At 39.1% G+C, this 25,526-nt stretch overlaps 1 protein-coding gene across 3 annotated transcripts in view; it reads left to right on the top strand.

Moving 5' to 3' along the window:
* The window catches only part of Slco5a1 (solute carrier organic anion transporter family member 5A1), a 119,482-nt gene extending 101,874 nt beyond the window's left edge, over nucleotides 1-17,608 (top strand). For 2 of the 3 annotated variants that reach the window (XM_042666262.1, XM_042666254.1), the window contains 5 exons: nucleotides 1,720-1,918; nucleotides 8,166-8,325; nucleotides 10,382-10,623; nucleotides 12,562-12,626; nucleotides 16,628-17,608. In XM_042666262.1, the coding sequence (XP_042522196.1) occupies nucleotides 1,720-1,918; nucleotides 8,166-8,325; nucleotides 10,382-10,623; nucleotides 12,562-12,626; nucleotides 16,628-17,085 (1,124 nt within the window). In that variant the 3' untranslated portion in view covers nucleotides 17,086-17,608. The remainder of the gene's footprint in view (nucleotides 1-1,719; nucleotides 1,919-8,165; nucleotides 8,326-10,381; nucleotides 10,624-12,561; nucleotides 12,627-16,627) is intronic. The other variant, XM_042666272.1, reaches the window with a different exon arrangement.
* The last annotated feature ends 7,918 nt before the right edge of the window (nucleotides 17,609-25,526 follow it).

Genomic DNA, 25,526 nt, shown 5'->3' with positions numbered 1-25,526 from the left:
AACATATCCAGAAGTACGTTAACAAATATTTAGAGATAGGGAATAAATATAAAGTAGACACTTAGTTTATTTGGATTGCTATGGCAAGATTACCAGAGATGGTGTGGCTTATAAGCCGGAGAAATTTATTTCTCACAGCTGTATGCCTGGGAGTTCAGACCAAGGCACTGGTGATTAGTATCTGGCGAGGGCTCGTTCTGCACAGATGGCACCTTGTCACTGTGTTCTCACAGAGTGCAAAGGCGAGAGAGCTCTCAGACACGCCTTTTATTAGGGCACTAATGCCATGTGTGCGGCCTCCATCCTCATGAAGTAATTGCCCCAAAGTTTCACTTCCTAATGCTATCTCATCTGGGGGTTAGGACTTTTTAAAAAGTAACTTTATTGTTACTATTAATTAAGATGTTGTACAGAAGGGTTACCATGTCATAAGTCAGGTAATAAATATATTTCTTTCTTTGGAAAATGCCTAGGGCTTAGGATTTTAAGATATGAGTTTAGGGGTATGGAGGGGACACCGACATTCCGGTCATAGTGATAACTATTATCCAGATAATGGAATGGAGTATACTCAGTACCAGAGGAGCCCCCTCTTTCCTGATAAAACACCCTGGGTTTTTTGATAACTATTTTTTTTCTTTACAGCTCTACAATCATATGCATCCCTACACATTATGGCTTATTTGTATTGGTTCTTGAACTTAATGCAAGTGTAATCATGTTGTGTGTATTCTGTTGTTTTTCTTTTCTCTTTTCTCTCCTCTCCTCTCTTCTTCTTTCTTTTCTTTTCTTTCCTTTCCTTTGTGCCAATCCTGGGGTTTGAACTTGGGCCTAGATGCCCTAGACGCTCTTTTGCTGAAGACTAACACTCTATCACTTGAGCCACAGCCCCCCTTTAGAGCTGGACTGGCTTCAAACTGTGATCCTCAGATTTTAGTCTCATGAGTAGCTAGGATTATAAACATGAGCCACTGGTGCCAGGCTGTTGTGTTTTTCTTGCATGAAAATTGTCTTTGTTAGATTCCTCCACATAGCTGTATATGCTTGAATTTCTTCCTTTATATTCTATACAATAGTGTTCTGTGATATATATTATATATATATGTATATATATATATATATATATACATATACTGTTAATAAACATTCAGTTTATTTCCAGTTTGTGTTGTTATGTTGTTATGATGCTTCAAATATCTTATGATGTTTGTGGCATAGATCCAGGAGTGGAAATGTCTGTTATATATTCCTGTATGTATCTTCAAGTGTACCAGATAATGCCCATCTATTTTTCAAAGTAGATTTCAATAGTCACATCACACTAATGTTGGGAGTTTCCAACTCTTTGCCAACATGTAGATTTATCAGGCCTTAAAATGTTTACTAGTGTGATTGGTGTGTATAGTATTTCACTGGGCTCGTATTTCCCTCTTAGTAATAAAGAGGATGTCTTTTCTATGTTTATAGGTGAGGAACCAATTCAAATTTTGCTTATTTTTCTAATGGGTTATTTGTCTTTATTGCCTTGTAAACATTTTTATAAGATATAGATATGAACCCTTAGTTGATCATATGCATTGAAAATAATATTATAATAGATCATAAACACTCAAGATTTATTGACAGTGATTTTTTTGTTCTTTAGTACTAAGCCAGCAGAAACAACTAATTAAAACAATAGAAATAACTAAACAAATCCTTTCCTTCTCTTGTCTCCAGGTGTTATTATTGTCCCTAGCGCTGGAGTCGGTATTGTCCTGGGAGGCTACATTATAAAGAAATTGAAACTTGGTGCAAGAGAATCTGCCAAACTAGCAATGATCTGCAGTGGTGTGTCTTTACTGTGTTTTTCAACTCTGTTTATTGTTGGATGTGAAAGTATTAATCTAGGGGGCATAAACATCCCTTACACAACAGGGTAAGTACTTCTTGCAGAGCTGTCCTGTGTTATGTGATTGAAGTGCAGAGCCCTGTGTTAGGTCCATAACTGGGTGGGTTCTGATGCTCCCTCTCAGATGTCCTGCTCTACTCTATGTCTTTGAAAGCAGAGTACATGTTTCTGGAGGGCAGAGGTTATGGTCTTGCCTTGGTCTATATCTATTTCAGTCTTCATGGTGACTTCTATAGCTTTTGATTACAGATGAGGAGGAAGTATTTATTGAAATAATGAGAAATATTATTTGTAACATAACATTTTGAATGATAATATGTTCGCACAGCTTGTGAAACCTCAAATTCAATGCTCAGCGGTAGAGTGCATGCCTTGCATGCATGAGGCCCTGGGTTTGATTCCTCAGCACTGCATAAGCAAAAAAAGCTGGAAGTGGTGCTATGGCTCAAGTGGTAGAGTGCTAACCTTGAACTGAAGAGCTCAGGGGCAGCACCCAGGCCCAGAGTTCAGGCTCCACAACCAACAAGAAAGAAAGAAAGAAAGAAAGAAAGAAAGAAAAAAAAGAAAGAAAGAAAGAAAGAAGGAAAGAAAGAAAGGAAGGAAGGAAGGAAGGAAGGAAGGAAGGAAGGAAGGAAGGAAGAAAGGAAGGAAGGAAAAAGAAAAATTATGCTTTTACCCAATTCTACATTCACCTACTTCTGATTGTTCCAGCCAAAAAATGAACCAGATAATCACTTTTTCTTTGTGTGTATGTACTAAGGCCTCAACTTAGAGCCTGAGTTCTGTCCCTTAGCTTGATTAGCTAAAGGCCAGCCCTCTATCTCTTGAGCCTCAGTTCCACTTTGGCTTTTTGGTAGTTAGTTGGAGATAAAAGTCTCACAGACTTTCCTAGTTGGGATGGCTTCAAGCTGTGATCCTTAGATCTCAGCCTTCTGAGTTACTAGGGCTTATAGGTGCCAGCTGCCCTCTCCTGGTTTATATATTTACTGCATATCCTTTCAAGGTTTCTTTCTAGAAGAAACTATCAATACATATTGAGAATTTTCTTCCTTTTATATCCAACACAGAATCATACATTTATTTTGCTGAGCTTCATTATTATTGAGCAATATAATTTAGAGATATTTCTGGACCAACAGTGAGAATATGAAGCATAGTTTGCCCTTACGCTGCCCTACTGCATGCCAACAGTCATCTTAGTGCCTTACATGAATTCACACTGTTAGGTAGGTGCTTTTGCTCTCCTGCTTTTACAGATGACAAAACTGAGATGGGCAGGCCACACAGGTTAGTTATTCAGTATTTAGTAGTGCAAGTTTCTGTGAGACTCCCCTCTCTACCTAGTCTATATTCTTCACATTTTATATATTCTTATCTTTTGCTGTGAGATCTCTTCTTGACCCTTGTTGTCTATTTACACACATTTTTATTTTATAAATCATATACATTTATTTTTAGTAACAATGTATGATAAATTTTATACACACATACACACACATTTTAATACAGAATCTCAGTATGTAACGTAGGCTGGCCTTGAACTAGCTATGTAACCTAGGCTGGATTTTATTTTGTTTTTTTTTCTTCATTGACTTCCTTCTGGTTGTTTCCTGATGTTGTTTAGAGAGTAATATATTCTCAAACCTCTCTCTTCATGTAGTCAAAATATGGTTTTTGCTTGGTTTCTATGCCTTCCTTACATTTTACCATTTGGTTTGTCAGAGTCATTTTTGCTATTTGTTTAATTCTGGGCTTTGCAGGTTGGCAATACTCAGTTTAGTATATCTCAGTCTTATCTCATCCTAAATTCAAGAAAGAGGTATTTGTGAACATCTAGAACAGAACCTTAACTTTGTATGTGTCTCATGGGTTCCAATTGAGATCTGGGGTGCACAGATGAAGACAGAAGGGCCCGTGAGTCTCATTTTCCCCTAAGGTGGTCCATGATCTTCCCCTCCATCTCTCACCTTTGCTCTTTCACTTCAGTTGAAGTTCAGAGAGTATGGAGATTCCTCTAGGTGAGTGCCTTGTCTACTGCAGCGGCCCCAGTGAGCCTTTTCCCATAAACCCAAGCCTTTCTACTCACCATTTGCACTCTTATCTGCTTTGAAACTTCAAGTCCTCTCAAGACTTCTAGAACCCTTACTTAACATTTTTCTGTCCTGCCACTTCTCAATCAAGCACTTCTAGATTCTAGTAGCACAACTGGAAAAAATTATGTAATTGTGCTGATTGGCTCCATTACAAATTTATGAGTTCCAGTCTTAGTGGGCCCTCATCTTTGCTGAACAATTCATTTATTACGCCCAGTCAGCTCTCTTCCCCAAGCCCATGGTCATGGTTTTTTTTTTTTTTTTTTTAATTTCCCCAATCCTTTTCCCTGAGTCCACTTTATCTCCCCTTAGTTTTGTTTTGCTTAGTGGACAACCAGTTCCATGTTAGTGAGAAAATGGATTTAGGAAGAATGAATCCTCTGAAGTTCTCTCTCTTCTCCCTTCAAACTCTTTTTGTCTAAACCAGTATGATTTTCAAAGATAAGTATTGACTATTGACATTATGTTGTTTTTTTTTTCTTTTTCAAGTTGGAAAATAGACATTATGGTTTTCTAGCTGTGTTATCTAGCCAGAAAAATTATCTAATATTGTTCTATTTTGGTTTTCTCATATGTAAAGTTGGTGATAATGTCAGTCTTTTCTGGTTAATTAAATAAATAATAATAAATAAAATAAAGTATTGTTTAAATACGCTTGTGAAAATAATGCAGAAGGGCAAAAAAAAAACTTGTTTGAGTTTGTTAGCGTTGACACTGAAGTAAGTTTTAAATGACAATTGTATACAGTGATGACTGTGTTCTTCTAGTCGACTGATGGTGTTGATTGTGTTTTATCATTTGCCCTTCGCTGGCTATCCTCTCTTGGCTCATGCAAGCTGAACAAACACAACAACCCTAGATGAAGGATGTGACTCCAGGACGTGCATCCTCCATGTGAGGCCTGAAATTAGAGCCTAGCCTAGTTCTTTTCCATTGTTCTTTGAGTTCTTGAAGTGCTGGTGGAGAACAGTGACACACACTGAACATCTCCTATGGCAGCAGTTAGTGTAGCACCAATAAGCTTCATGGTAAATCACTTCCCCTCCTTGGCTGTCCAGTTCATCATTTCATAATTTGGAGAATGTGGTAGTTGATCTGAGGACTCTTCCTCAGCATGGTTGATATTTGGGGCCATACAAGTCTGTCTATCTGTCTGTCTGTCTCTCTCTTTCTCTTTCCCCTCTCTCCATATATATGTGTGTGTGTATATATATATATATATAAATATATATATATTTATATATAAATGTGTGTGTGTGTGTGTGTGTGTGTCTATGTCTGTGTGTGTGCCAGTTCTGGGGCTTGGACTCAAGGCCTGGGCACTGTTCCTGACCTTCTGTTTTCACTCAAGGCTAGTGCTCTACCACTCCACTTTTGTCTTTTTTTGGTGGTTAATTGGAGATAAGAATCTCACATACTTTTCTACTGGGGCTAGTTTTGAATCATGTTCCTTAGATCTTAGCCTCCTAAGTAGTTAGGATTATAAATGTGAGCCACTGGCATCAAGCTTAGGCCACATAAATCTTTCCTTTTAATGTTTTTTTGTTGTGAAAATACTGTACAGAGGGGTCACAGTTACATGAGCAAGGTAATGAGTATATTTCTTATCAAGCATTGTTGCCTCCTCCTTTGTTTTTCCCCTACCATCCCTTCCCTCCCACCTCCACAACTACACTACTACACTCCCCAACCTCCCCTCCCCTCCCCCTCCCTAAATTGTAAAGTTCATTTTTCAACATAGTGTGTTGTACATCTCATTGTTACAATGTGTCAACCTGTATCTGTATTTAAACATTTTGTTTTTTCCTTCCCTTCCCTGAAGAGGAAATAAGAATGGCCAATAGACACATGAAATAGACAAGAAATGCTCAACCTCTCTAGCCATAAAAGAAATACAAATCAAAACAACATTGAGATTCCACCTCACCCCAGTTAGAATGGCTATAATCAAGAACTCTAATAACAACAGATACTGGAGGGGATGTGGCCAAAAGGGAACCCTACTGCATTGTTGGTGGGAGTGTAAACTTGTTCAAACTTTGGAAAGCAGTATGGAAATTCCTCAAAAGACTCCACATAGAGCTCTCCTGTGACCCAGCAATTCCACTTTTGGGCATTTACCCAAATGATCACAAACAAGACCATACTAAAGCTATCAGCACAACTGTGTTTATTGCAGCATTATTTACCATAGCTAAGATATGGAACCAACTCAGATGCCCCTCAGTAGATGAATGGATCAAGAAAATGTGGTGTATACACACATACACACACACACACACACACACACACACACACACACACACACACACACACAAAATGGAATTCTATGCCTCCCTCAGAAAGAATGACATCACTCCATTTGTTAGGAAATGCAAAGACTCGGAAAAAAATTATATGAAGTGAAGTAAGGTAGGCCCAAAGAAACATAGAATCCCATGGTTTCCCTTATTTGCAATAACTAGTATATATCTGGGACAAGTAGAAAATGTCAAAAGCTATATACTTATGACCAGATAAGATGAAGTTAAGTGAAATGAACCCCAAAATAGGGACACAAGTGGTTTTTTCTTCCTTGCTATTGTTTCTAACATAATATAAGGTACCATGTGATTTTTTTTTGTGGCTTTGTATGTTCCTCCCCCATGGTATAACCCCTGTTTTCAAATAAATCTTTTTATTTACTTTTTTATTTTTTCCATTATTAACAATTTAATTAGCTATCTTATTTGCTTATGTATAGACAGCAAAATTCTAATAAATGCAGAGAATATTGGATAATTAAAGTAATATAGACAGAAAACCAATTTGCAGGATAAAATTGTTTAGACTGAGGCCACATAAATCTTAATTGTGGAAAGTAGGCAGTATCCCACGCCTGCCCACTACAAACCCAACTGTCTTCTGACATTGCAATCTTCTTGTCTCTGACTCCGGAAGGCTTGGGTTACAAATGTGTTTTGCCATATCTCAGTCTAGAAGGTTTTCTTGATAGTACTTTAATACTACGTTGCATTTGTTTCAAATGTGAGGACTCAATTATGAATGTGCAAAGAGGCCACAGGAGAAAAGCCCCAGTTATGTTTATAGATGAACAGATATGGTTGGTGTGGGCTTTATTGCTGTATAACTGGTACTGACATAGTCATTAAAGATAAGTCTTGGCACTTAACAAAACATTGCTCCTTTTTTGTGCCTGAACGTACAGCATTACACTTGGTAGGCAAGCAGTAAACCACTTGAGCCACATCCCCAGTCCTTTCTTCTTTAGATAATTTTTCAGATAGGGTCTCACCCTTTTGTCCTGGCTGGACATGGACTCTCATGTTCCTACCACTGCCCCTTGATGCAACTTGGATTATAGTCATGTGCTGTGACTATAGGAGGCTTACTACAGGAGGCTGAGTTCTGAAAATTGTGGTATGAAGCCAGTCTGAGCAGAAAAGTATGTGAGACTCTTATTCCCAATTAACCACCAAAAAGCCAGAAGTGGAGTTACGACTCAAGTGGTAGAGTGCCAACCTTGAGCAAAAAAAGCTAAGGGACAGCATTCTGCATCTGAGTTTAAGCCCCAGAAACAGCAAATATACACACACCCCATCCCCACCCTACACAAACACACGAACCACTAAAAAAAATAAGCTAGGATTTGGACTATAGGTTGCTAATAGTATGCAAAAGATACTTGTTCAGTTCTTAGCACCCTCAAATAAAATAAAACCAAACCAAAGTTGAGGCTCAAATTTGCTAGTATATGGAGCTAAGTCTTACAGTTATATGAGTAGACAAAAGTGAGGGGCTATATAAAATTGAAGTTGCTGAGCCCAAAAAGTTCTCTTGTTAGGATATAGAGTCCTGTGCTTGCAGTGAGGATGGACTTAAATGAGGGCTCAAATCACTAAGCCCAGACATGAGGTCAAGTCCTGAGAATCAAGGTAAAGGGTAAAATTGGAGCAGGACAGATAATTGGATAAAATGTGAAGAATCTGTTGTACTAGAAAAACTGAAACACTATTTTTTGTTTTGCTGTGAAGTCATAAAGACAATTATTGAGAATGGGTACCTTGTATACCATAGTACCAATCGATGGGAATATCCCATCTGAAACATAAATCACTAAATATAAAAAACTCTTCTTAGTTTCACTTCAATGCTCACAATTTACTTCTTTGCTCTTCTAGACCTTCTCTGACCATGCCCCATAGGAATCTGACAGGAAGCTGCAATGTTAATTGTGGTTGTAAAATACATGAGTATGAGCCAGTCTGTGGATCCGATGGCATTACATACTTTAACCCTTGTCTGGCTGGTTGTGTTAACAGCGGTAATCTTAGCACTGGGGTGAGTATATTTCATAAATTCCTCTTCTGCTGTTAATCCAACAACCAGTGACAGAGTTTATTATTCACATAATGACCTCTGTCTCTCTTTTCAACAGACTCCAACCTCTGACAAATACTTAGCAGAAAGAAAACTATACAGTGTTACCTTTTTTTTTCTTTTACCTAGGTTGACTAGAGCATTTTTGAGTGTATAGAGATTTTGCCTGTCTCTTATTTACATTTCATGCCAGCTCAGTGAAAGTTGATAAGGCTGAGCTCCAGGCTTCCCAGCTGTTGCTTTGACAGGGCCCTTGGAATATACTTGAAGGTCAAGGTGACTACAGTTGGTATTGATGGAAAGACTAGGATAGCACTTCTTCTGATCAGAGTCTGGGAAGATGAGCAAAGGCATTTTTCAAAGATGATTGTTTCAGTTCAAACCTTTTTTCCCCCACTTTCAGTGTAAGGATATTTCTGTCAGTTGAAGAATAGGCTATTTTGAAAATTCCCATTCCTGTGAATTATAAATAGACTATAATACTGTGGGAGCAAATTTTCATCTTTTACTCCATTCTTTATTGAGCTTGGTTTGACTCTTCTCATAAAAAACATTATGTGCTGTTGCATTTTAAGTAAGCTTAAAATGCATTGGGTTTCTTTTTTTCTAGACAGATGATAGGGAATATATTGAGTGTTGCCAGTCTTGATGTCTGGGTTTTAAGTTAGAGTGATAAATGAAGAATTCCTGTTGCTGATACCTTATTAAATAATTGGTGAGCTCCAGTATGTGACAATGTTGAAAGAGGCCAGATTCTTTCTTGGAAGTGAGAAGATCCTTTGGGACAAAGTTGCTCTTTCTTTTTAAAAGACCAGCAGAATGCTGATCAACAACACCCAGTTTTACATCCACAATTTTTACTGCTGCTGGAAGTAAGAGAATGAATTCAGCTGATTCCCATTCAGCAGAAAACGAGTGGGTTGATTTAACATTTGCTGGTTTATTTTGTTCCATCAGTAATCCCTAATAAAGTTTCATTTTCACTTTTTTATTTGCTTCCAGTGGAAACGTTGGTATTTCCCAGAGATTTGGTTTCTTTTGCTCTTCTCTGCCTTCGGTCCCATTGAATGGAACTTGGTGTAGCAGTAGAGGCTCAGAAGGTATTTGTTGGAGGGAAAATAGACAAGTGATTTTGTTTTTCTTTGTTGCTCAGCATTATATCCTGACAGCTGGGTTCTGAGTCCAGAGCAGCCCTGGGCAGGGAGCACAATCATCAGATTGAAGTGACATCATCCAGTGGGTTATTCATTCACAGGAGGTCATGGTCACAAGCTAAGTAGTTTACATTGGAGCAGCCAATGAGAAATTCATTGTTGTTGATACTAAAGCCATCATGCTTGCTTATGAATCTATTTAATAGGACCCACGTTAAGGCCTACTGTGTATATGTTCAGAGTTGTGCTAGCTGTGCTCTTGGTTTTAAGGGGCTTCTCTAATTAATTAGAGGGACCAAATGAGCACATGTCTGAAAATTAAGTGTTGAAAGTTTCTTACAAGAAGTTCAAACCTTTGTAACCAGAAGATTTTGGTATTTTTAGCCATGCATTTTAACTCTTTGTTATGGTCAACAAAGAAGCCATTTTTGTGTCAGATTTTGCTTATTTAGTTATTTATTTAGGGTGTGCTGGTACTGGGGCTTGAACTCACTGCCTTGGCATTGACTCTTAGCCTTTTCACTCAAGGATGGCAACTCTACCCTTGCTCTACAAGTCCACTTGTGGCTTTTCAGTGTTCATGGACTTTCCTGCTCTGGCTGGCTTTGAACTACAACCCTCAGATCTCAGCCCTCACAAGTAGCTAGGATTATAGGCATGAGTCACCAGCACCTGTTTATTTTAAAAAAAATACTCCAGTTTTGGAGTTTAACTCACGGCCTCAACTCTCTCTTGACTTTTTCATTCAAGGCTGGAGCTCCCCCACTCCCCCACAGCTCCACTTCCTTTCATTTGTCTTACGCTCCCTATGCCACAGCTTGCTTCTGACTGACAAACAACCTATCTTGATTTTGCTCCCTCAGATTCGGAATTACACAGAATGCACCTGCGTCCAGAGTCGGCAGGTGATCACCCCTCCCACAGTGGGCCAGCACAGTCAGCTGCACGTGGTCATCGTCAAAACGTATCTCAACGAGAACGGCTATGCCGTGTCAGGGAAGTGCAAGCGCACCTGCAACACCCTCATCCCATTCTTGGTTTTTCTTTTCATCGTCACCTTTATCACAGCATGCGCCCAGCCATCGGCCATCATAGTGACTCTCAGGTGAGAGCAGCATTCACAGTGGCAGCTGGGGTGAGCCACGCAACAAGTCTTGCCAGAATGCTTGTCACAGGAGCAGGGGAGAGAGACAAAGCAGGGACAGCAAGATTTGATTGTGTAGAGTCATCAGATGTCACTTGAGAAGTGACTTTCCGTGTCAGCAAGGAAAAGGATCTTTGTAACACTTCATGTTCCAGGACTGTCCGTTCTTAAATTGAGTTTTAGTTTAGCTAGGTTTCTGTTGGGCACCTCTGAAGTCTCTGCACTACAAGGTTCGTTTTCAGGAGCTGAAAGCCAACCTTGGCTTAGCTCTAGGAGGCTGGGCCTCTGAAAAGGCAGGAAGTATTTTGGTAAAGTGTCTAAATCATGCACACCACAAAAGCTATTATCTCCTGCCTTGTAGATGATGAATACCCTGACTCCAGCACCGGTGATCATTTATGCTAGGCCTGTGTTTCAAAAATGCTGAACCCATTCATTTCACTGTGGTATAAAGTTCTGGAGTTGAATCAAGGAAATGTGATTTTTTCAGTTGGTCAGACTGTACTTACTTTGCCATGTTAGGTTTCCTGTTAGGGGTTTTGTCCCTTTTTTTATAAAAGGATGTGGAAACTATTTTTGTTCTGTTAAAAATGTTGATGGCAATTCACTCTTTTTTTTTTGTTGGTCCTGGGGCCTGAACTCTGGGCCTGGGCACTGTCCCTCAGCTCTTCAGCTTAAGGCTACTGTTCTACCACTTCAGCCACAGGGCCAAACTTTACAACTTTGGTGGCGGGGTGGGGGGGGGGGGGTTGGCGCAGCGGGGAGGATTGGGTGGGGGGGCAGGTTAAGGATGGGAAGGGATGGGAAGGGGAAACAAAGGAGGAGGCTACAATGCTTGATAAGAAATGTACTCATTATCTTGCCCATGTAATTGTAACTCCTCTGTACAGTATTTTCACAATAAAAAATAAATAAAAATTTAAAAAAAATGTTGATGGCACATTGAAATCCTTGCACTGGTATTTGCAATAAAAGCTGCAGCGTTAGTAGATCATACGCATGTTAGCTGTGAAGAAGCCAGGCATGCAGGACAATAAGAACATGAAGGAGGAAGTCTGTGTTCTTCCTTGTGGCTTTGCAGAACCCCACAGGGGCACCTACTGAGATCGCCAAGTTTAGTGAGGGTAACTGGACTGTACCAGGGATATTCTGGCTTTTTTTCTGTTAGATGCTGAGGTAGATCTTCTCTGTGAAAGCCAATTCTGGCTTTTTTGGCGGTTAATTGGAGATAAGAATCATGTACTTTCTGCCCAGGATGGCTTTGATTCAAACTGTAATCCTCATGTCTTTGTCTCTTGAGTAGCTAGGATTACAGATATGAGTGCCCAGCTTGTAGCATAAATTTTAAGAACACACACACACACACACACACACACACACACACACACACACACACAAAGTGTGGTTGGAGGAGCTCATTCTTTCTCAAATTCTGATTCTTTTATATATTTTTAGATTGAGTAGATCGAGTATTTTTTTTCTTTTTTCTTTTTTTGTCCTACCTTGGAGGAATTATGGAAGTGATTAGATATATCCATCATTCTGGAAAAAGTCAACAAGCCCAGAAAACACAGTATTAGGATAATGCTTTATGATTTTTAAAAATAGAACTGATTTTGAATCTCATTAGAGCTGTGCTTATCTCTTTAGCCAAGAGCCTTTGCCATATACCAGCACACACATAGAAAGAAGAGTTTTGATTTGTGTCTTCACTGGGAAGATTTCTGGTCCATGATCTACTACCAAAAATTTGGCCTCATTCTTGTTAATAAATTCTAAATAATTAAATATTTTGACACAGCATTCTATTCATTCTTGGCTTTGCACAAATCAGGCTTGATTGGTGGCCATTTTCCAAGGGTCCCTATTTAAATGCTTTTCTTCTGCTCTTCACTGTAGGTCCGTGGAAGATGAAGAGAGACCTTTTGCACTGGGAATGCAGTTTGTTTTGTTACGAACACTTGGTATGTCCCAGAATTTCCAAGAGTGTCTTTGAGTTCCTCTTTGCAGTGGGGAGATCTTCATTGCCCTTTACAAGTGGCGAGTTAAATCATTTGTTAGCATTTGTGGCTAGGATTTTACAGGTTTGTGGTAAAGGCATGCTTCCTAATTTTCAGATTTCAACGGAGAGATCACAAGTTCACAGTGATCAAACAAAGCCAACTTTAGGGTAGTTGTTTTTTTTTACTATGAACATAAACTTGGGCAAAATTCTCCAGATAAGTTTATACAGGAATAAATATTAAGTCAACAGATTTGTAATTTGTTGTTGTTGGTGGTGGTGGTTGTGGGGCTTGAAGTGAGGGCCTGAGCACTTGTCTCTAAGCTTTTTTGTTCAAGGATAGTGCTCTATCCGTTTGAGCCACTGTACCACTTCTGGTGGTAATTGGAGAGGAATCTCCCGGACTTTCCTGCCAAGGTTTGCTTTGAGCCGCGATCTTCAGATCTCATCCTTTTGAGTAGTTAGGATTACAGGCATGAGCCATTGGCGCCAGGCTTTGTAATTGGTTTATTACTCTGTTTTTTTTTTGGTCCCTTTAGAGTTTTCTAACATGAAAGCATGAGATATTGGTACACATTTTACTTGTGAAATGTTCAATTTCTTACTTCTTTATAGTAATTTTATTGGACTGTGGAAAGCATATACCTATTGAGTTTTCTGAGGAACAAAAGAATTCTAAGAAGAAAACAAAAAGATCCTCAAAGCCACATGTAAGACCACTCTACAGGCTTTCCTCATCACCAAGAAAGCTCATTGGTGCCATGTGAATAGAATGCTTGAAGAATCATTTCACATGTGCCATGTCATCCCAGGAAGATGTGGGACAATGAGCACAGAACAGACTTCCATGTCACCTGTTGCTTGATCATTTGTGCTGTATTGTTAATTGACTTCCTGGTCATCAGGTTTATTTTTCCTCTCTTAAGTAGCAGTATGACATTTTCTTCAGCTGGTGTTTTTCCCCCTCAGTAATCAGTACTATTGTCCACAGGACAAAATAGCAAGTTAGTTTTTTAATTAGAATTCAGTTTTGACGTGTGAAGTCTTTTTAAAATGACTTTATCCTATTGTTGTACAGTTAATTCTCTCGGAAAGTATCAGTTTGTCATATAGTAGGGTAGATAGATCAGTCCAAGAATGATATTTTTTCCAATAAGCTCTTGTAAGTATGGCTTTTAAAAACATGCTACTTAAAGAAAATTCACACACACACACACAAACACACCCATACACATACACACACAGAGTTATGGTCTTTTTGAAAACCAGAAAATGTTTTCATTATTCTTTTTGTGTGTGTATGTGGTGGCACTGGCATTTGAACTTGGAACTTTGCACTCTTGCTTGGCTTTTTTACTTAAAACTTGTGTGCTCTGTGCCACAGCTCCACTTCTGACTTTTTGGTGCTTAGTTGGAGATAAACATCTCAGACACTTTCCTGCCCTGGCTGGCTTCAAAGCATAATCCTTCAGATTTCAACCTTACAAGTAGCTAGTGTTAAGTTAGAATGAACTTGTGACTTTGAAATTATGTAATCATTTAATCACAATCAAAAAAAAAAAAAAAAAAAGAACCTCGGGGAAGGGAGGGAGGGAGGGGATGGTAGGGGGAAAACAATGGAGGGGGTAACAATGTTCAAGAGGAAGTGTACTCATAACCTCACTCATGTAACTGTAACCCTCTGTATAGTAGCTTTACAATAAAAAAAAAAAAAAGAGAAGGAAGGAAGAAAAAGAAAAAAAAAAAAAACCCATGTTGATCAAAAAAAAAAAAAAAAAACAAAAAAACAAAAAACAAGTAGCTAGTGTTACAGGTGTGAGCTGTAGCACTACACACAAGTAGAGAGAGGATATAGGAGGCATTTATTTTCCAGTTCAATTTTACCTTAATTTCTGCGAAAAAAGTATATTCAGGCTCACAAACTAATTTCCATTTTCCCAAAATTTCAAAGCAAATAAGTATATTGTACTTTAGTAGCAGTAAGATTTAATTGTAGTGATAGACCTCATTTCAGCCTAATATATATTATTTAAACATGTACTTACTTGGTGCTGGTGGCTATGCCTATAATCCTAGCTACTCAGAAGGTAAAGATCTGAAGATCGCAGTTTGAAGCCAGCCTAGGAAAGAAAGATCATGATATTCTTATCTCCAATTAGCCACCAAAAAGCCAGAAGTAGAGCTGTGGCTCAATTGAAAGAGTGCCAGCCATGAGCAAAGAAGCTAAGGGTCAGCTTCCAGGACTTGAGTTCAAGCCCCAGTTCTGGCACACAAAAGTGTATTACTCACAGCCTTCTCTATCCTTTCTTCTTCCCTCTTTCTTCTTCTTCTATTATTATTATTATTCTCTTCCCTTTCTACCCCATTCCTAGCACTCTTCTTTCTTATGTACTTTTACTGAGGATCCCTGGCTGTCCCAAAAAGTGTATGTGTGCGTGCGTGCGTGCATGTGTGTGTGTGTGTGTGTGTGTGTGTGTGTGTGTGTGTGTGTGTGTGTGTGCATGTGTGCCTGTGTTTGTTTGCTGGTCCTGGGGCTTGAACTCAGGACCAGGGCACTTTCTCTGAGTGGATTTTACTCAAGGCCATTGCTCTACCACTTAAGTCACAGCTTAAGCAGAAGTCACATGACTTCTGCCATGAAGGACTTTATAGGCTGACAAATGGTTAATGGTTTAAGTAAATACTGTGAGGTAGTTAGTAAAGGAGTAGAGTGTTTTCCACTGAAGCCAGAAACTTAAAGGAGAGATGGTTATTTTTCAGGTGAATGAGCTAGGGGTGAGGCACATTTTGGCAAAGGATGAAGGAATTCTACTAGGTGACTTTGGGGCGGGGGCAGGGGTGGGGGTGGAATTAAATGTCTACATCATAGTTCAAACTACAAAGCTTCTGCTCATCCAGATGTCTCATAAGCTTCAAAGGTGTATTTTATGTCATGATTATTTCCATCTACCAAGTGCCTTTGTGAGGTTATCATTTGATGTGGTGTCTGACTTATGAGTGACAATGCTTCCTCCTCCTCTTCCTTCATTCAAACACTAGGACTTAACCACAAGAATTAAATGTGTTGATTGTTAGTGAGAGAAAAAGAGCTCTAGTGTAGCTTCTTAAGTTTTTAATTTAAAAAAATCTAATTTTAAAAGGATTCTCTAATTGCATTTTTTTTGGCAGTAGATACTTCCTCCAGCTTTATAGAGATATAATTGACAAACTTGTAACCAGGACAATGTGATGATTTGACATATGCATAAAGCAATAGTTGTTTTATGTTCCAAAAAACATCAGTAACACATTCTGAGTGGAAAATATTTACTATTTAGGGAATACTTTTTATAAGGAACAAATTATGATGATATCTTTGAAAAAACTGTCAACACAAGAAAATCACTCCTAGCAACTGGTTTTTGGACACATACTTTAGTATTTACAAGTCTGATTTCTCCCCCAGTGGCTCATGCCTATAATCTTAGCTACTCAGGAGGTAGAGATCTGAGGATCTCAGTTTGAATCCAGGCAAGTCTTATGAGACTTTTTTTTTTTTTTTGTGATCAATCACAGGGCTTGAACTCAGGGCCTGAATACTATCCCTGAGCTCTTTTTTCTTAAGGCTAGTGCTCTATCACTTCCATTATTCTAGTGGTTAAGTGGAATTGAGCCTCACGGACTTTCCTGCTGGGCCTGGCTTTGAACCTTCATCCTCAGATCTCAGCTACCTGAGTAGCTAAGATCACAGGCGTGAGCCACCAGTCCCTGACTCTATGAGACTTTTATCTCAAATGAATCACCAAATAGCTGGAAGTGGAGGTTTGGGGCTAAGTGGTAGAGCACTATTCTTAAGTGGGTTCAAGTCTAAGTAAGGGTATGAAACCAACCCAACAAAAACATAAAACCAAAGTGAGACAAAAAGTATCTTATTTCTCTTCCAAGATGTGCTAAACTGTTCTATTTTTCCTTCTCTCCATGTAGCATACATTCCTACTCCGATTTACTTTGGGGCGGTTATTGACACTACCTGTATGCTGTGGCAACAAGAATGCGGCGTGCAGGGCTCTTGTTGGGAGTACAATGTGACATCATTTCGTTTTGTCTACTTTGGTTTGGCGGCTGGCCTCAAGTTTGTTGGCTTTATTTTTATTTTCCTGGCCTGGTACTCTATAAAATACAAGGAAGATGAACTGCAGAGGCAGAGGTGCCGAGAATTCCCTCTGAACACCGTGAGCGAGCTGGTGGGCCAGCCTGACAATGCTGAGAAATATGCCCGGACTAGATCATGCCCAGCATTCAGCACCCAGGGAGACGTCCACGAAGAAACTGGTCTGCAGAAAGGAATTTCATACACAGCACAGACCTATCCGGGTCCCTTCCCAGAAGCAATAAGTTCCACTGCAGACCTAGGACTGGAAGAGAGCCCTGCTGACATGTAGCATCTTTCCTGAAGCTTGAAATCAGAAGACTTGTTTTGTTGGTTGAGTTGAACATGGCGACTTGAGAAACATCTGTGCCTTCTTTTATTTCTCTTTTTTAACCTCTACAGACATAATCCTCAAACCAACAAAACTCAGTATACACAGCCACTATTGATTGAGGGCTGGATACCTCAACAAGACTGAGAGCCTTTCCCCTCTTCTCTCCAAGGAAGAGTCTAGATAGGTTTGTTACCATGTTTTGCTGTGTTTATTTAATGCACAAGCTCCAGTGGTGTAGAAGGCTGAGGTCTTCGGGTGGGGCAATGGTCGTGCATCTCATTAGCCTACACACCAATCAAAGGTGAGCTTGACCATGACTTTGCATTTGCCAATCAAAGTGTTTAGATAGGAGCGCCTCCCTTGAGTTCTGCTACAAAGCACAAATGAATTTGCCTCAACTATGCAATTTGATTGGAAAAATAAATGCAGCATGTATGTCACTTTTGCTTTCAGAAAATTAAGCAGATAGGGTTTTGGAAAAGTGGAAGCTCAGTGCTCCCTAAAGCACTGTTAATAGCATTTTAAGCCATAGCAGAGTTATCAATCAGGTAGAACTTTTCAAATGCTATCATGAAAGGAACAGCAACATCATTTCATAAGACATATTCTCTTTTTTCTGTCTGCCCTGTCATAAGGTTTGTCCAAGAGTTTGCTCAATCATATATCTCATAGCTTGAACATAAACTGCAGTATTCTTTCATAAGAGGCTTTAAGACTAGTGTGCTAAACAATATGGCTAGCAACTGTACTTTGAGATGAATAATAAGAAAAGAAACAGCTTTCTCATCCAAAGAAATTGCTGTCGAAACTCTTTTAGTTCCTACAGGCCCACTAAATGTACTTAAGATTTATAATTTTGATATTCAAAATATTTGAGAAAGTAATTCCAGGTGTGAGAATGAGTCTCATTGGAGCATTTTAGTTGTATCTTTAAAGCTCTAGCAAATTTGTATTCTTTTCTTTTCTTTTTTCCCCCTAGGGTTGCTTCAGTGAATGAATAAATTAGGAAAGCTGTACCTGGGCTATGATAATCACTTTAAATGTAGGAGCGGGGAGATCTGTGAGCTTGACCTAGAATAGGACCTGGCAGTTAGGGATAACTGAACATTAAGATAAATCATTCTATCCCGCTCTGTTCTTCTGTCCCACACGTGTATCCTCCCTGTAGTAATTCTGAGAAGATTTTTTCCCATTCCCAACTGCATTTTGGATTCCTTATCCAGCTTTCTTTTAAGACCCTCCCAAGATATCACTTTGACATAGGCAATACCTAGGATGCTTTCTTTCTGCATGGTTCTTAAGCTCTAATGTATTGACAGACAGTAACTCAGGGATCTGGCTGTCAGGGACTGAGAGGGCCCCTCACCAATGGAATTATGGGCTGTTTCTGCCATGGAGCCTATGCTTCTGAAGGGAATGATTTCATCATCTGGTTTATACCCTTCCACAGAACAGAGTAATTGACAGACTGACAAATGCTTTGGGCTTTTGGTACTCCATTCTTGTTTCACTGTACAGGTAGAATTTTATGAATATTCCTGGGGAGAGGGTTGATTTCCTCTCTCTCTAGGAATGACATTGGCCAAATGATTCAGTTATCTGCAGTTCATGAAGGAGATTATTACTGTTAGATTAAATAATGTCCATAAGGGGTGGAGCTACTATCACAGATAAGAGGGAACTTCTTTTGGCTCCTGTGCTTGGCTGTCATGGAGGTGAGAAGTGTTGACTGGCTACAGTTGTAATTATAGTGATACTCGTCAAGCTTTGGTCAATGAAAGTTTCAGAAAATGTTGCAGATCAACCTAGAGTCTATTCAAGATTCTTCTGTACCCTGAGTGGGAGATCTTGATCCTTTCCAAGGGAAAGATTCCTTTGGCTTTGGAACTTTTGAAGATATGCATGATGGGGAGGAAGATCTTTTCTTTCATTTTCTCTAATCATCGAGATCCTGCATTAGGAGACTCTGGGTGGGGTGGCATTGTGTTTGGTATTAAGATTCTTGACCCACGAGGGGTTCTTAGCGCTGAACCCCTTTCCCTCCCTTGAATGGTCATTCAGTTCAGCAATCACTGACTGGACATCAGTTATCTGCTAGGTACCATTGTACTATCTGCTGATCCATGAAATCTTTTGGGATGATTAAGACACCACTAAAAAGAGTTGGCTTCAAACGTGTGCCACAAAGTTACTATTGTACTTCTTGACACTTATAAATAGCAGGGGTATCATGAATGTGTTGTTGGTAAATATAGAATTTTAAGTAGTAACAACCATGATGGAATGAAGTAGAATTTGTACCAGTTAAGAATTGTTCCCAAAATGCTTTAGGCTCTGGTAGCATCATTGGAATATTATGTAGCCAACTAAGTGACTATTTTGTAGATGATACCATTTTTTAAATTGTACATATATGGCTTTCTGTGTTTGTGAACAACTTGGTCATGTTACTTTATAGTCATGGATCATATTAGAAGTTTAATTGCCCTCTCTACATGCATAGGCTACAAATGAACTTGGTTTTGGCAAAAAGTAAATCTTGTTTCTTCATCATGTCTGTAAATTAATGTATTATTTGGTTTTAATATGCAATCTCATACCCTTGAGTTCAGCCCATTAATTGAGAAACTCCCAAGGGTATAGAGTAAACAGTTCTTTTAGTTATCTTGATTAGGATGAAATCCTTGTCCCTATAGGTGGAGTTAATTCTTGAGTACAGTAAAAAGTCATTTAGAATCACAGTGTTAGGGATAGCCAGGAAATAAGAGCAGCAAGTAAACAAATTAGTATTTGTGGAGTGTTGACTGCAGAGTATTTTGTTAGACACTAACTATAATTATGCATTTCATCCTCTAAATAACTTGCAAAGACTTTCTTTGGTGGTGCTGGGATTGAACTCAGGGCCTTGCACACGCTAAGTGTGTGTTCCACTACTGCGATACATTTACAGTCCCCCACCCTGGTTTTAAAAAATAAACATTAACTTGAAGCAAAGAGAGGGTAAAGTCACTTATTTAGGGTTGTACAGATAGGCAAAGGCAGGGTATAGATATGGATTTCTCTGATTCATTGTTCACTTCTTACATTATATCATGCAGATAAGTTTTCAGTTAACAAAGGCCAGATAACGACTATAAAATAGTCCATGCATTTCACTTTTACATGCACTATGATTTCTGAATAGAGACATTCTTATTCATTCCTTTGTGCAAATAGGAAAAATACTCTAGGAAACTCATGTAGGAGCCATTACATTTAATATTTTACTAGATTTTAGAAGTAAATTTTCTTTACCTAAGTGTAATAAGAACACTGTCATATGATAGCTCAAGGATTTATAATTTATATTTGACCTAGAACACATCCAATTATAATGTAAACATTAAATCTCAGCAGTTTCTTTTCTTAAATTTTTTAAAATTTAAATAGTTGTACAAAGAGGTTTTGATTCAACATATCAGTTTGTGAGTTCAATAGCCAGCAGAGTTGTTGAATCTGAGCTCAGAGGATTTCTCAATTCTTTTTTTTCTGTCAGAATATTACCATTTCTAATAAATGTTTTGGTGATTATGAGGTTTAAGATTCCAAAACAGGTACATTTAGTACTGCCTCTGATGTTTTCTTTTAGTATATACACCAAACTGCCCATGTGCTCAGTAGGGCCAGCCCTCAACAAAGGACTTGTTTGGAGCTGCTCTGGCAGGTTATGGTTAACCTCCATTTTCCCCAACCACTGAGAAGGTCCTTTTTTTCTTTCTTTTCTTTCTTTTTTTTTTTTTAGAGGTTGAATTGGGAGTCTTTATTGGCGAGCCCTTGATTGCAGGTGAACTCCTGTCTCAAAGACCTGCAGCCCAGAATTAAGCCTGAACAGAGCTTTTAAAGACAACCCCCCCACCACCATATTTGGGGTGGAGATCCAGTCCAACAGAAACAGACCATATAAGGCAGTAGCTCAGAGGTCAGCTTAAACTTTCCATATTGGGGTTATGCCTCAAAGTTTCCAGGGATGACCAGAGGCAAGCAAATCAGACCATTTAGGGGAAACAGAAGGCCAGCATTCTCTGTAGCAAAAGCTTTCCTAGGGCTAAACATCATGACATCTGCATATTTTCAAGCAGGGCTCTCCTAGCTCTCCTGGAGCTAAGCATCTGCAGTTCAACGAATGGCATCTCTCACATCTGTGGGAAGGTCCTTGAGTCCACACTTCCAACTAGTATTTTTTGGTAGACTTGGAGCCAGAAAGTTTCTTTCCTTCTTTCCTGCCTTTCTGCCTTTTTGCCTTCCTGCTTTCTTTTTTTTTTTTTTTTTTTGCTTATGTGGTGCTGAGGAATCGAACTCAGGGCCTCATGCTGCAAGGCAAGCGCTCTACCACTGAGCCACCTTCCCAGCCCCATGCCTTCCTGCTTTCTTGTCTGCCTGCCTGCCTTTCTTTCACTTTCTCTGTCTATTTCTTTCTTTCTTTCTCTTTGTCTCTCCTTCTCTTTACTTTCTCTTTCTCTTCTTTGTTTCTCTTTCTTTCTACTTCTTTATTTCTCTCTTTCCCTCCTTCCCTTTCTTCCTTCCTTCTTTCCTTTCTGTAGAAACTCTGTGTACTAAGGAGATGCTTCACAATTTGCATAGACCTGAAGCATTTGTAGAAAATCTCTAGAGTGTTCAGGAGCTGTGAGTAAGCCCAAGACCTAGGCTGGTGGATGATTTCATGGTGTGATTATGAGACATCATTGATGGCACAGAAGATGAGTGTAACTATTGGTGGGTAGGTGCATAGCAAGTATTCTAAGTAGCAGATAGATACCAAAACACTATAACCCCATAATTTTGCCAAGATAGCAGAGCTGATGACTCCATGTTGCAGAATTCTATATGGATCCTTTGTCTGTGTATTTCCTCTTCCATAGTAAGGGAGTATATCTGGCAGGGAAAATTAGTTACTGTGTATACTTTATCTTTTCTTTCTTCTCTCATCTTCTGAAATGCTGCTAGATGTGTCTGTCCAAGAACTTCCTTTTGTATCAGAATCAGATCTGTTTATGTTTGAAGAGGTTTAATTTTAAGCACTTCATTTTTTCATTCTGCCCTAAAGAAGATCAAATGTGATGAAAATCCTCCTTAGCTAGTTTATATTTTTCAACATTAAAATGCCTTGGTGCTAAAAGTACTTAATGACGCATGTTGACTACAGAATTCACAGTATTTCACTAACACTGGGCTGCATGAGCTTTGCACTTAGGAGTCTGGAAAACTTCCCAGAGAACCACCCCCATTGCTCTCATTTCAGCAGTCTGAATTCTGTTGCAAAAATGAAGACTGCGAGGGGGAATACTTTTCTATGAGAAACTCAGCGCTTTTGATACTTAGTTTAGCAAGAATAATCAGATGCTAAACATAATTTCAGAAAGAGGTACATAGCTGTTTAGATAAGAAGTGTTATATTTTCTTCAACAAACATACAATTGCGAGGTGTGTTTAGCATCGGGATTTGGAAGGGATTGCCTTTTTTCTTTCTTTCTTTCTTTCTTTTTTTCTTTCTTTTCTTCCTGCCCTCCTTCCTTCTTTCTTTTCTCCTTCCTTTCTTCATTCTTTCTTTATTTCTTCTTTTCCTCTCTCCCTCTCTTTCTCTCTTTCTTTCTGGTAGTCTATTGTACATATCAAAATAGAAAGAGAAAATATTATTGAAAATAAAAATTGTCAGCATGTTAATCAACCAAAGGAGTGAACAAGAGAAATCTAAAGTTTGTATCAAGAAATGAAAAATAAGAACCACTGGTGAGACTTGATAGTGGGCATTTTTCCTAAAATACATACCTCTACTGAAAACTCCAAATGCAACTTAGAAGCATGAAACTGGAAAGGTGAGCCTTGAATTCTGTGGTATAAGGAAATGTAGTACCGTGTCAAATAATCTGTCATTAGGATCTCAGTGGAGTGTGCATTCACTCTGTGGGTGTGTGTGTGTGTGTGTGTGTGTGTGTGTGTGTGTGTGTGCTTGTGTGCAGAGGTGTGCTTGTGATGACTGGGTGTGTTTTTGAGTTGTTTCAAAATGGAGTTGATTTTGTTATTTTTAAAATGAATATTTATTTGGAGATCTGTTAGAGTAATTTAAAAGATGTCCGATAAATTTCCTTGTGCTTAATGAAATCAATTGTCAATGGATTAATCCACTTCAGTTTACAACATTTTGAATACTTGATCATTGAAAATTAAGGAAAACAGTTTTAAAAAAACAGAATAAAGTGTGTTGGATTGACATTAGTTTGTCTCTGGCTTTTGTATTTTGAAAGGATGGGGCAAACATGCCAGCATGAGATCCCCCTGCTCCCACAAAAATAATGATTAATGAAGAGGTACTTTGTCTTGAAGCTGAGTGTTCTACAGTAAACTACTAGAATTATATTTTAAGAGCCTCATTTTTCACTGAGTCATCAAAGCGAATAATCTGGAGTTGTGCATCACTTATTCCAACTCGAAACAGACATTTAGACTATCGAACACTTTTTTACCTTGAATGTGGTCAACGCCCAGATCTCAGCAGTCATTGTGGTCTGTTTCACATAGCCCATCAGGGGCCTAGGGAAGAGGCTACACCATCTAGAAGCTGCACATTCTGGAAATTTCTGGGTCATTCTTGATTGCTGGGGCAAGGAAAGGGAGAGTCCAGAGAATGACAAGGGGGATTTATGCTTTCCCAGCCTAGAAGTCATACACATAACTTCTGCTCTCAATCACTTCACTGGCCTGCACCAGTCTCATGCTTTTGCCTACCTGCCAAGGGACCTGGAATTAAGAGACAAATGGTGATTACTTCATAGATACTATTCTTTGCCCTGCAGTTGACTATGAGGGTTAAAACTTGCAAATAAAGGAAAAGCCTCAAGCAGAACAGCATAAAAGATGGTTTCTACAGATGGAAATATCAAAACATGTCCAATAAAGTAGATAAAACCCCTCTGCATTTCCTTATGTCCACTGAATGACAGATTAATCACTTGTTGTAAAAATGGCCCAGAGCCAGTCCCTGAGAAACTGTCCTAGGATTCTACCTGGGAGAAACACACTGGTTTAAAGAATGTGTATATAGGTTTAAGTTTTTAATTCATACGTACTAATTTTGCATATTTGCGGGAGAGAGTGTGCTGTTTCAGTACACATTCATAATATGTAATGGTCAGAGCAGTTACTACACCCATTGCCACAAGCATCTATCGTTTCTCTCTTTGTGCTGGGAACATTCAGACTCCTTTCTACCATTTGAAATCTACAATTAGCTGTCAAGAAGAGTTACCCACTGTGCAATAGAACATTAGAAGTTATTTCTCTTATTCTGTTGCCCTTCTGTACCAATTAACCGTTCCCTCTCCATCATCCCTCCCCTACACAATCCTCCTAGATACCATTCCACTCTGTGTCGGACTTATTTCACTTAACTTAGTATCCGTCCAATTTGGATGTCTGTCTTGACTGACAGCAGAGTGTTCCAAACACACTGGCATCTAAACCTTTTGGGTGAGAGGCTGAAGGAGGTGAAGGAGATATAGGAATAACAACATGACTCATGGGCTGAAGCGGAGTGGTTATATTTAGGGCCTGCCTTGAGCACTCTAGGTAGGAAGCAAGACAGTGATTTCCACTCTACACTCCCTCATCCTGCTGCACACTGATCATGAGTAAGGTCAGAGACGACCGAGGTCCATGAATTATTGGGTGAAGGACTGTCTGTTGACAGGGAAGCCCTTATTTCTTCTCACTTTGGCCATCAAACAAGCCCATTCTTGTTTGGAATAGATAGTAGTCCCTGTGCAAAATGACTAGTTTTATCAGGTTTTGGTGTTTGATTTGAGCAATGGGGTTTCCTACTTCCAAGCTGCTTAAATTTTCTATCCTTTCTTTTTTTTTTCTTTTTGGATCCGGTTGTGTGGGCTGAACTCTGAGCCTGGGCACTGTCCCTCAGCTCTTCAGCTCAAGGCTAGTACTCTACCACTTGAGCCACAGTGCCACTTCCAGCTTTTTTCTGCTTATGTGGTGCTGAGGAATCGAACCCAGGGCCTCATGCAAGGCAAGCACTCTACCACTCAAGCACTCTACCACTGAGCCAACTTCCCAGCCCTAAATTTTCTATCCTTTCTGAGTAAAAGGAGAGACATTTTACTGGTATCTTTTTTTAAAATTGAAAACTAGATCCATTAGAAATATTTGGCTTTAGGAGATTAGCAATGGGCAAGGTTATGGAATGTGGTCACTTACTCATCTTGCTTTAGTCCCAGACAGGACAACCTCAGTGTTTTAATTGCTATGAAAAGCATCCAGTTTCTTCTTCAAAATGCCAGCTTGGCAGAGATGGCCTCTGTGGTCTTAGCATATAGTAGCCAAAAAACATTTTTAATTGCATAAAGTCATTGGAA

The sequence above is a fragment of the Dipodomys spectabilis genome, unplaced genomic scaffold (genome assembly GCF_019054845.1).
Source record: "Dipodomys spectabilis isolate Male_0828 unplaced genomic scaffold, ASM1905484v1 ptg000015l, whole genome shotgun sequence".
NCBI classification, from domain to species: Eukaryota; Metazoa; Chordata; class Mammalia; order Rodentia; family Heteromyidae; genus Dipodomys; species Dipodomys spectabilis.
Note: the sequence above shows the minus strand (reverse complement) of the source record. Positions and strands in the feature narration are given on the sequence as shown.